Raw genomic sequence first — 12489 nt, 5'->3', positions numbered from 1 at the left:
GTGGAATTTAGTTGGGTTTTTCTCAGTCGCTTATTCAATTTTAATCCAGTTTTTAGGTCGCGAAAAATTTATGAAAAATGAACCAATGATACGTGTGGAAAACATTAGTTCTAAGGGAAATTTCGAAAAAGCAGAACAAATTTGTTCTAAAATCTCAGTTCACAGCTCTAAAACCAAACTTTACAAGAGCTACAACACTCAATGAATGGCAATTTCAACGGCGATTGGGAGTCGCAGAGCGCCTCAAGGCGCTGGGATATATAGCAGCGTGATGTATGTTATACACGTAAGACTGAATACAATTCTTTAATTTTGATCTTTTTCTCGGACTAAAAATATAACTACACTTGTTGTTGGCTGAACGAGTTTTTCGGGAGGTTTGGTAGACATTTGCACGTTTGATCCACTGTGCGATTGTCTAGAGCATGGGAGAACGAAGGGCACAGCCCAACAGTACGAGATGCAATTCATTCTCCCCAAGTCCAAGCGGTAATTTTTCGTAATTATTATCAATGTACTTGATACCACACCTGAGTAAGTTTTCCTCGTCGCTTTGTCAATGACTGTTTTTCCATCGTTCGAACGCTTCTGTCGATCGAACTTCTGATCTGAATCTTCAAGCGATGGACTTCACGAAACGTTTGCTAGTCACCCAGGGGAAATTCTTTTAATTTTATTTTCTTTCATACAAACATAGGTGTCGCTCCTTAATTGCCCTGTGGCACTCTGTGACAATTGATGCACAGTGGATCAAGTCAGTCAGACAAGTCGGACATGAAACGGACGTATTTCTAGAAAACGGAACTATGTGCATTATGACGTGAGCCCTGTTAAGCACATATTCTTACGGGTCTCAGGGCTCATGTCTTAATGCGCATAGTTCCGTTTCATAGAAATATTTCCAAATAGTTTACTAAAACTGCCAATTTTGATGTTTAATCCGTCGCATTTTAAATTTTAGGAGTGCTTCTGGGAGAAATTGTCACGAGGAAACCTATAGAAAAACTTTTCAAACCTCAATGTTTTATATGAACGAAGTTTTAAGCGTTTAAAGTTTCCAAATTTTGTCCGACCTCTCCCATTGACTCGATCCACTGAGTGACGCCAAATTTTGACGTTTCCCTTGCGATAGAGCCTGACTGCATTTCAATGTTCCTAAATTTTCCTTAGAAAGCTCCATTATCATCAGGAGAATCTTCGGCATGTCTTCCTGAAATTTTCCGTGATTATTCCTCCAATCAGTCCAATCTCGTACAAAACTTAGTCAAATTTTGTACAAAAACTGGTAAGAGATTGGACAAAAATTGATAAAAGTTTGAACAAAAGTTGCACCGGTACCTTTTTGTGAAAAATTAAATTGTTTGAGCCAATTTCAGGATCTTGGAACAGAGTTGCAATCCTTCCTGCGAGAAATGACGATGTGTATACAGAGGCGGATCCAGCAATTCGGCAACACCGGATTTTCTTCATTTAAACCTATGTGAAACAATCGATTCTTGTCGGAGCACCTAGCCCCTCCAAGAATCGATACATTTCCATAGGTGTAAATGGAGGAAAGACAATGCTGACAATTTTCTGGATCCGCCAATATGTGTATAGAGTCCCAAAAGTTATTATGGGCAACATATAGCGTAAAATCTCTTCATCAACTCTCTGCTGCAATTCTTACATGGGTTAAATATATTCCCTTGGTTAGTTTGGCTATGGTCAAAAATTGTTCCATGCTATTTATGTTTTAAAAACTTGTGACCATTATCTCGCTACCATATCTCCCAAGATACATGCTAGAAATTTCAGAAGAATCTCGTTTTGGGTGACTTCGTTCGGTTAATTTGACTCATTAACGCATGACCAACTTGCGGGACGGTTCGCGTATGTGGTCGGACGAAAGAGAGTGCGAAGTTTTTGGCCGCATCATCAAAAACATTCATCATCGTGTGTAATCAAGGTCGCTCAGATTACCGGAATGCTCCGTCGCTTTTGTAGGATCCTCGCTTCACTTAATCGGTGAATAAGACTTCACTACTTGCACAAATTGCGAAGCCTCCCGCGGTGTTGCCACATGCTTTTCAAGTTACCATTCGCCAATTTCAAGTCAATATTCGCCAAGAATACCATGACACTATTGAATACGTTTGTGCTCAGCTCACTAAGAAAAAAATCGGTCTCACTAACTTCGAGGAGATTCCAAGACAATTGTTATTTTCTGATGTGATCTATGAAAAATGATTTTCGGTGTTGTTAACAAAACGCACCTATAATCGCTAAGATATTTTTCTTCATGCTGAGCTGCTAAATTCAATCTCCCAAAGCCTCCGTTGTGACATTTTTAGGCGTTTATTGTTTCAAAGGCTTGTAAAACATGCATGTATGGTTGACATGCTGGATTCGATAAATAAATTTTGACTCAATTCGAGGACAAAGGTCTTCCTTCCCTTGGGAGTTCATGATGTTTGTCAAAGAGAAGAAAATTTAAGTTAAGTCCAAATTCTCGAATTCCTCCCTCCTCTTCAGAAGTCGAACCCTCCGTCTCCGTGCTCTGGTCAGAAATTTGGCTTGACTTTAATAATTTGGCACAAAATACCGAGAAAGGGGCCAAAAGTCCTTCTTATTCCCATTCTAGGTCATAATTAGAGAGTGCCATCAATTTCTAGTGACTTCTAGGTCTGGTTTTGAATATCCAGGGTTATATGAATTGTTGGAAACCATCACCGCCGTTACCAATATACCGTTAGGACAAACAAGAAACTTGGTTTTCTTAATTTGGACGAACCACCCCTTTTGATGGATCACACTACATTTTTGCTGGTAAAGAGAAAGGTCTAGCCTATTCTGCCTTGCTGAGGAAAAACGCCTTATGAGCCTTCAGGCGATGCCAAATTTCCCTTGATAAAACAAGAATTTCCTGATGAACTTATAAATATTTTCCTTCACATTTTTTAGATAATTTTCCCCGAAATTCCACCAAGAGGTCCTGAAAATTTCAAGAGAAAATATTCCTAACTTTCCTCAAAGATGGACATTTTATCGAGGAAAATCTGGCAACTCTTGAATGTTCATACGGCGTTCTTCCTTTAGCACGGCAGTATTCACGCCTTTCGTCGCCAGTGGCGTGGCGTGCTTTGCGATAAATCAATTGGTCTGCCATTTAAACCTATGGAAAAGAATCGATTAACAGGGTGTTCGCAACGAACACCTTAATAATCGATTCTTTACCATAGCTTCAAATGGGGAAAAATCGATACATATCGAAGCACACTACACCACTGCTCGTCGCGTGTTCGCACGATAAGGCAACAATGCCGCGCATTGTGCAACGACGATGTATGAAATTGCGTGCCGTTGGGGCCCGGAATTTCACCCAAAATAGGGCCCAAACTGCTATTTCATACTCTGCCGTGCTAAGGAAGAACGCAAGTCTCGACTTGCCAAATTCTATTCGATAAAACGTTTATTTTTGAGGAAAATTATGAATATTTTTCCTCGAAATTTTCAGACGTTTTAGATAAAATTACAAACCAAATGATCTGAGAAATTGGTAGACGTACATTCAAAAATTTTCCTGAAAATTAGTGATTTGCCAGGGGAGATTTGGCAACGTCGGATGGCTCATACGGCGTCAAACACCACCGTATAAACCATCGGACCCAGTGGCGTGGAGTGCTTCGACTTATATCGATTTTTCCCCATTTGAAGCTATGGTAAAGAATCGATTATTAAGGTGTTCGTTGCGAACACCCTGTTAATCGATCCTTTTCCATAGGTTTAAATGGCAGACCAATAAATTTATCGCAAAGCACGTCACGTCACTGATCGGACGGTGCGCGGATTTTTCTGATAAAATATGGATTTTCAAGATTTTCAAGATTTTAATTTGTAATTCAATCCACAGTACCTGAAAAAAAGGGAAAATATTCTTTAATTTCTTCAAGGAGGAAATTTTAAAAAGGAAATTCGGCAACGTCTAAATGTTTATATGGCCTTTTTCCCTAGCGAGTCAGCATATTCGTCGCGTCTTCAACCTAGATCCAACCCGGGCGAATTTGCTTTGTCAGCTGTTGAGCGTGGGTGTAAGTACTTTCGACGGTTTGAATTTTGGGTTTCACTCAGTACTTAGCCTTAATGATAGCACATGGAAATGAGACCCATTGTCAGCATCATGTGCTAATGTATAAACATGAGCGAGAGAGTCAAAAAAATGTATGGGCTACAAATGTATCACTGTTCAATGGACGTAAAGCCTTATGAGGATTTAGTGTTTACATCGATGGCGTGGCGTGCTTTGCGATACATCGATTGTTCTGCCATTCAAACTTATGGTAAAGAATCGATTATGAAGGTGTTCGTTGAGAACACCCTGATTATCGATCATTTGCCATAGGTCTAAATGGCATAACAGTCGATGTATCGCATGCAAAGCACGCCACGCCATTGGTTTACATGATAACTCCCTGCTCTCTTCATTAAACACTCTTCGCGTCCCTGTTAGTATGGACCATTTCAGAATCGGTAGAATTATTCTGACACAATTGTATTGTATTTATAACTATGTTGAAGTTTTGAAGATGATACTACGAAAACATTTACCTTGGTTGCAATGTTTTAAATTTCCGTCTAAAAAAAAGAAAAAAAAGGAAAACAGAGTATGAAATCACCGTTAACCATAGAGAAGCGACTTCTTTACTCTAGCCTAGACAAAAAAGCCGCATGTCTACTTTCCTAAATGCTTGATTGGTTTTGTTTTAACAAAATAACAAAAAAATGATTGGATGTTGGGTGAAAACTGTATCATTTTTCTCGAGGCAGCAGTAAGTGTAGCTCTGTCGCAAGATTGTGTGAACTTACTGATGTTCTGTCGAAAATCGCGTCAATTTTTGCTGTTTCTACGCTCTCTCAACCCTCGGGTTATGCTTATCTGGCAAATTTTGATGGACCAAAATCATTTAATTCATTTGAAGTATTGGATTGCTGGAATTTCGAAGAAATTCAACTGCGGATTTCAAAAATTTGATCGCGACTGATTTCTGTCTGACTAAAACAGGATAGAATTTCTGTTTTTTTTTTTTTTTTTTTTTTTTTTTTTTTTTTTTTTTTTTTTTTTTTTTAATAATAATTATTGAAGCAATGATTATTTATTCCCGCTTCATTGTTTCAGTGTTTCTTGGAGTGCGTTTACAAAAACTTGCAACTGATCGTCGACGACAAGTTTGCCGAGCCCGGGGCTAAGAGGCTGATGATGATGAAGTACGGATCGAACCCTGACCAACTCAAAATAGCCCAAACTGAAATCGAAACCTGCGCCAAAGAAGGTCAGTTTTTATTCATAGTCAACTCCAGTTTCTGCATCGTTCAAGATGCGCGAATGCCTGCGGTGAAAGTGAGCCCTCTACTTGATAAGACACATATTTGACGTAATCGCTGTTTGACATCAAACGACTATTATAGTCAAAATTATCAAACTAATTTCCTTTCATCCTTCTCAACTGATTTTGGGAGGTGATCAGCAAAGCATTGGGTTGGAGGATGGGCAGCAGATCAAAGGCTGCGAGCACTATAAGTACTTAGGGGTGCGGTTGACCCGGGATGGAAGAACTGATCAAGCGATTAAGGAAAGAAACACCCTGGCAAGGAAGGCTACAGCGAAGAGAATAAGAGGAGAATTTACAACGTTGTAGTCAAAAGTATTCTTGCATATGGATGAGAAGTTTGACAGCTGAAGGAACGGACACAGGGGATGCTAGGAGCAACGGAGATGGATTTCTGGAGGAGGTCTGCAGGATATTCTAGGAGATATTGGGTCCGTGATGAAAGAGTGCGTCAGATCATGGGAGTCGAAAATGACATCATATTCGACGTCATGATCAGACACCTTGTCTGGTATGGTCATGTCAATAGAATGACGCACGAAAGGCTGCCAAAGAAGTTGCTTGATTGGGTTCCTCCTTGAAGGAGACGAAGGGGACGCCCAGTGAAAGGGTGGCGACAGGGGGTTTTAGAAAAAATGAGGATTTGTCAACTCCCTGAAGGGCTTTGGGAGGATAGGAGACTTTGGCGGCTGGGAGTCGCAGAGCGCCAGAGAGCGCTGTAAAAGCGGCTTTATACACACATACATTTCCTTTCAATCAAAAAGGTCCTTTTTGAAGTCCGCCTAATGATCGCTTGGATCGGCATCAAAATGAAAATGGCACCATAGTGCCATTCGTGGAATGTGATAAACGCCAATAGGCAAGGAGGATTTCGATAACTCGATGTCGAGCGATCGAAATACTGGCTTCTTATTGGTGCCTCAATGTCAACAAGCACTTGTAACTCGCAGGAGCATCTACCGCTTTAACTCAGCTGATCAGTCGCGGTAAGCGATAAAAACCCAGATACGTGGTAAAAAATCAGGCTATAACGGCAAATATGACTTCAAGCATGGAAACTTTCCATTTATACAGTGTTGCTATTTACCAAAGAAGTGAAGTGCATAATTACCGGTGAGGATCAAGACGATCTGTGTCATGTCGCGTGCGAGAGAGGAGCACGGCCACATCTGGAAAAAATTCTCGGTGGAAAATGATACGGGTGACCAGGATGCACCGAACCAGTTTCCCACACCCGACTACTACGTTACGTAAAAACTACGGAGCATCGTGCTGTGAAGTAGCTAAGAAAATAGGTGTTCCAAGTGCGTTGCCAGGTGTCCGAACATATGTAGATGCTACGTGCTACGCATTAGAGTATCAGGGAAAGTATAATCAGTTAGGATCCCTCTTTTGATTGGTTCAGACATCTTAAGGTTTACGGAGCTCTTAGGTTAAGAAAGTAGGAGTATCCATGGACATGGAAAAAATTGAATCGCTGATTTAACAATTGAGGGGCTTGGAGGACAAGGCGCATTAGTGCAGTTTTTGCCTTTGATGCAGTTGATGCTTGAAAATTGGAATTCGGGAGGGGATTTCTCACAGAATATGCACTTTGACTGGTTACACTTGAAATCATTATCATCTCAATTTTTTCAAAAACTACACTTATTCGCCTTGTCCTCCAAGCCTCTCAATTATATTGCTTAAAAATATGTCCGACATGTTTCAAAAGTACATTATCCAATAGCGGAACGCTAATTTAACCACGGGGGTAGATAAATTGGCATTATCTTAAGGTCGTTACATAATCAGGAATCTGGTAACCACTATCGTTCCTTTTTATCCGTGTAATAGATCCTCTGTGCTGCCGTGCTAAGGAAGAACGCCGTATGAACATTCGGGAGTTGCAAAATTTCCTCCGATAAATTGTTAAATTCTGAGGAAGTTTCTGAATATTCATCCTTGATTTTTTCAAAAACTGTAGAGCAAATTACAAACAAAATTATCTGAGAATTTGGAAGAAAGATATTCAAAAATTTTCTGGAAAATTCTCTACATGTAAAAGAAAATTTGGCAACGCCTGAAAGTTCGTACGGCGTTTTTCTTTAGCACATAGGAGCCCTAATTGGACGTATTTCTGTCAAACGGAACTAAGCGCCAAACTGAGTTCCTTTTGAGGAATTTAGAATCCCGGATGGCGCGTTCTGTCAAACAGAACTGAGCGCCATGGAAAAGCATTGCGAGTATAGGACGGAATGAGCCCGACGCCCGATTCTGTCGCCAATCCAAGCCCCCCTCTACCTTCCTCCCTCTTTGGCGCTTAGTTCCGTTTGACAGAAATACGTCCAATTTTCTGCTCTTGCGGGCAACACCGTTACAAATTCAAAAACAATGGGCCTCAGAATGAATTAGAGCAGACTCCATCGCCAAGCAATAAGCAGACAGGAAGGAAAGTGCGAATGAGTGCAAAATCTAGCAATTAAAATCGAACACGGGCTCGCTGCATGCGAATTCGCACGTTGAAACAGCCGAGTGCAATGTGCATTGTATAGGTGACGAGACGTCGTGGGGCATGTGGTGTGAGTGCGTGGCGCGCGTACGCATAAGAGCGCTGTTCGCAGCCAAATTCCCACCGCATTCGTGTAAAATATTGCATGCGCAAATTGCCTATTTTAACTTAGAAATTGAGAATATTATTATTCGGACTACATTTTGCGATTAGGAACTACAAATTTCTGGCTTAACTGTGAAAGCACTTATGTTTGTAGGCAGTGTTCGAAACTCACAGGCGCCAACGCGCGCCAAATGCGCCTAAAAAATAGGCCATGGCGCCTAAAAAATGAAGGCTCTGCGCCAACGTGGCCCCTTAAAATTGTCCCCTAAAAATCTGAATTTTCATATAAGGTGATAATTCGACATTTTCAGAACTACAAGTGATAGCTTTTTCTAATCTTCACGATTTCATCCTTTAAGCTTTTGTCATCCCCAAGTTACACCTACATACTAGTTCTGTTACGAAAACATCGTGCATCTAACTATTCACTAATTGCGCCGTCATATATGGGCAAAAAGTCAATTTGGCCCCTAAAAAATCTTCAATGGCGCCTAAAAATCGGGCTTGATGCGCCACTTGGCTCCTAAAACTCAAAGGTGAGTTTCGAACACTGTAGGGAAATTGATGTTACATACGTTGTTTCTGAACTGAGCCATATACTGTGGTTCCTAATTGCAAAATTTAGTCCGTTTTGACACATTTTACCGCATCGAATTTGAGCCGAGAAAAGAGGTTTGAAGTTTTATCTCTCCATAAAAATCAACGTTAAGGATTCTCTGATCTTTTACACTATGATTCCAATTACTGCATTTTTCCACATTGAGATTTAAAATGGCAGAGATTACGTATTAGGAAAGTTGATAGCAAATTGCGAAGTGATCGCGAGAAGTTGCGATTTGATCGGAGAATATATATCGCAATTTTATCAACGTATCGCTATATTACAATATTACCGGATAAGAAATTGCGCGATCAATTGCGATTTCTTCGCATAAAATTTACAAGAAGAATTTATTTATCGACGGCAATTTATCGTAATACCATCGAACAAAAAATTGTGATAAATTGAGATAAAATTTCGATTCTATCGAACGCGATATTAGATAAAATTACAACAAGATGATACTCGCTACTTAAATTCTGATAATCCTAGCGATTTCATCGCCGAAGAACGCAACTAGATTTTAAAGAATCGCAATTTTTCCATTGAAAAAATGCTACCTTAGTAGTATAATTAGGTAAAAAGAAGTGGTGGAAGAAATACATTTTTTTTAAAAAAAAAAAAATCTTCCTTGCAAGTTTTTGTTAAAACATACAAACAATTAACTGCCGTGGGAAGGCAGATTTGATCCTAAGAAAACGTGTAATAAAATCAGAAAAATCTATCACACTTAGAAAATTCTTTATCACGGCAATAGTAAACTTCAGTCTTCATATAACCGAAATGCTATTTGGCATGATGAATCACCTCCTTCACACGTCACTTATAATAATTTCAACCGACTCTTCTCAGACTGAAGACAAATAGACTTCAGTTGAACCCAACAGCTGCTGACGCCATACCTCACTGAAAGTAGGACAGTTTGACAATGATTACTTTGCGTTTTGGCGGATTCACGTGGAGGGCTTGGAACGAGCCAAGAAACTGTATTGATTGCCAATGTATGGAAAATGCATGAAATCCGTCGACCGGGCCAGCACTGGAAACAAAACACATTGGATCTAGAGTCCGGACTCTTAAAAACATCGACAAGAAAATATAATCTTGATTCAATCGGATTTTAGCTTCAATCAAGAACCAAGCCTCTTAATTTGAGTGGATTTCCTTTTGATTTAAGCTTGAATCTGATTGAATCAAGAGTCCTTTTTCTTTTCAATGTTCTCAAGAGTCTGGACTCTAGATCCAATGAGTTTTTTTTTTCCAGTAAGAGTAAAAATTTAAAATGACTGATGTACGTGTCAAAACTTTAGTGACGTTGCCATCGGCTTCACTCTTGGCTTTTTAAATTTTTGAAATTTGTTATTTACGTCTATGTTCTGCATGTTTAGTAAAATGTTGAGGAATAATGCAGTGATGAAGCGCGAATGATCGATTATCGATAATTGAATGAATCGATAATTGATCGCATGAATACGGTAATGAAGACCGTTGGCGAGAAAAATTAATAACCCTGTAAATCCATTGCTGCCATAAAATTAAATATGGTAAATGGGCATAATACTGAACAGCGCAGCTAAGAAAATCTGGGGAATAATTTTTCCGCATTCGAGGATCAATTTGCCAACAAGTTTTAGAAGTAGATGACCTGTTTCAAAAATACCGATCGATGATGAAATCGAGGAATCGCTCGAATCTGCGCGAGATCAGAAGAGCCACAAGATTACCTCAGCCGACAAGCGAAACTGTAAATCAAAACAAATGAGATATCTCGAATATATTTGTTTTGAAACGTCTCATGGGTACAAATTTTCACTACGTAAAGATGAAATAAGCTTTCATATCTACGCATTAGTCCTGCAAGATGGAATTTATTGTATGCAGTACCGGGATCGTTGAAGTATCTTTGCAGGTAAGCTATGATTTGGAATGTTATGCAATGCCAAGGTCAAGGACCAGTGCTATACTGTCATTTTATTTTACCAAAGATTGGGGGGTTCCGGGAATTAAATTTGATTTCCCAAAATTCCGAGAATGCCGATTTTTTCATAAGTTCCAGGGAAAAACTCCGCAATATGCCCGGATTTAGCTCCGAAAATTGTCAAATTTGATCGAAAAATCATCAACTTTAATTAAAAATAGGTCACAGTGAAAAAAAACCTTAATCTTCCGAAAAAACTGGAAATTCCAGGAAAAGTTCCGATTGTTTGAGAAGTTTCGAAATTCAGCATTAATTCCGGGAAATGATAGCATTGTCATTACTGTCAAGGGCCAAGAGATGAAATCGGTAATTTTACCGTACTTTCTTCAACTTCTTGTCATAATCAATGTTTTTATGAACCCATGATTATATCACAAGTAAAATTTTCTACAAAAAATAATCGAAACATAAAAATTTCCACGTCATCCAAGAAAACGTAATTTTTTGTGAGAGGGAAGAGTTTGAAAGCTAATACGGCGTATTCCTTTAAAAAATAATATTTGGATCCAGTTTAGTAGAAATGAATCAAGTCACACCAACATCAAACCGCGAGGAAGAGATCAGGAGTTTAATTCCTTCATTAGACTCATGAAGACTCGTGAAGTTCAACGTCTCTTTTCAAATTCAAAATACTTTTTCTAAACTTCTAATATGTGACAAGAGAAAATGAGCGGTTAATTAAGCTCATTTCTGGTAATTCCTAGCTCATTTTTAAAGTTGAATGCCTCTATTAGACTCAACGAAACATTAAGTTCAACGCTTTTTTTCAAATACAAAATACTTTTCCTAAACTTCGAATTTGTGACAGGAGAAAATAAGCGGCTAATTAAACTCATTCCAGGTAATTCCAGCTCATTCTCATCGAAAATACGACTTGATTATTTTCTATTCACTTAAATCAAATTGAAGTCCAATTTGATCGATTCACTGAGCCTCCAAACTTCGAGTGCAAACACGCACATGACTCAACGCACGCCTCACAGTATCTTGCTTTTTGATCGAAGCACAGTGGATAGAATCAATCAGAGAGGTCGGACAGAATTTTTGAGGAAAACTGCAAATTTTGATGTTTATTCCGTCACATTTTAAATTTCAAGGGGTGATTACAGAAGAAAATTTTACGAGGAAACCAATGGAACCATTTTTAGAACCTCAAAGTTTTGCATAAACGGAGTTATAAGCGTTTGAAGTTTCCAAATTTTGTCCGACCTCTCTCATTGACTCGACCCACTGTGCGCCGTACAGCATCTTGCTTTTTGATCAATGTTGCGTCACGCGTTGATTTTTTATCGCGAGTCTTTGAACTGAATTTATTTTAAAAAGGCGAATTTGCACTACGATCTCCGCACACGGTTGCCTCGTTAATTTACAGAAACCAAAGGCGTGGCGTGAATTGCGATATATCGATTGTTATGCCATTTAAACCTATGGTAAAGAATCGATTATGAAGGTGTTCGCTGCGAAGACCCTGTTTATCGATCCTTTTCCATTGGTTTAAATGGCATAACAATCGATATATCGCAATTCACGCCACGCCACTGACAGAAACAGATTATTTCATGATATCAAATAATGAACAGGTGGATTTTTAAAGCAGTTTGAGAACTCTGGTTCCACTTGCGCTCAAATGCAAGGTCATTTTTGGTCTCCACCGTCAATGCCCTCACTTTAATGCTTTGATTAGCCGCAAAAATGATTCTCCTTAAAGGAACGCGATCAAGCTTCTTTTTTTTGAAAGAAATTAAATCAGTGGAGAAGAAATGCAATTTCACAAGAATGAAATCGAGGGAAAATGTTAAAGAAAATTTGCGGAATATGAATTTTTCTTCTGCAAAAAAGGTGACGCCCAGTGAAAATAATTTTCAGATGTTAATTGCCAAAGTTAGAAAAAAGTCCCCCCTCGCAATGTTTCAAGATCTCGTTATGATTTTTCAAGAGAAAATTGATT

General features: G+C 39.1%; 2 protein-coding genes across 2 annotated transcripts in view; one reads left to right on the top strand and one right to left on the bottom strand.

The window, feature by feature from the left end:
• The window catches only part of Obp19c (Odorant-binding protein 19c), a 50668-nt gene that overhangs the window by 15409 nt on the left and 22770 nt on the right, over nt 1–12489 (top strand). Inside the window, exon 4 of the mRNA XM_019052859.2 lies at nt 5156–5309. Within this exon, the coding sequence (XP_018908404.2) occupies nt 5156–5309 (154 nt within the window). The remainder of the gene's footprint in view (nt 1–5155; nt 5310–12489) is intronic.
• LOC109037959 (very long chain fatty acid elongase AAEL008004) overlaps nt 1–12489 on the bottom strand; it is a 93883-nt gene that overhangs the window by 77627 nt on the left and 3767 nt on the right. The gene's annotated exons all lie outside the window — the stretch shown is intronic.

This window comes from Bemisia tabaci, chromosome 10, assembly GCF_918797505.1.
Source record: "Bemisia tabaci chromosome 10, PGI_BMITA_v3".
Lineage (NCBI taxonomy): Eukaryota > Metazoa > Arthropoda > Insecta > Hemiptera > Aleyrodidae > Bemisia > Bemisia tabaci.
This window is presented reverse-complemented; position numbering and strand designations above follow the sequence as displayed.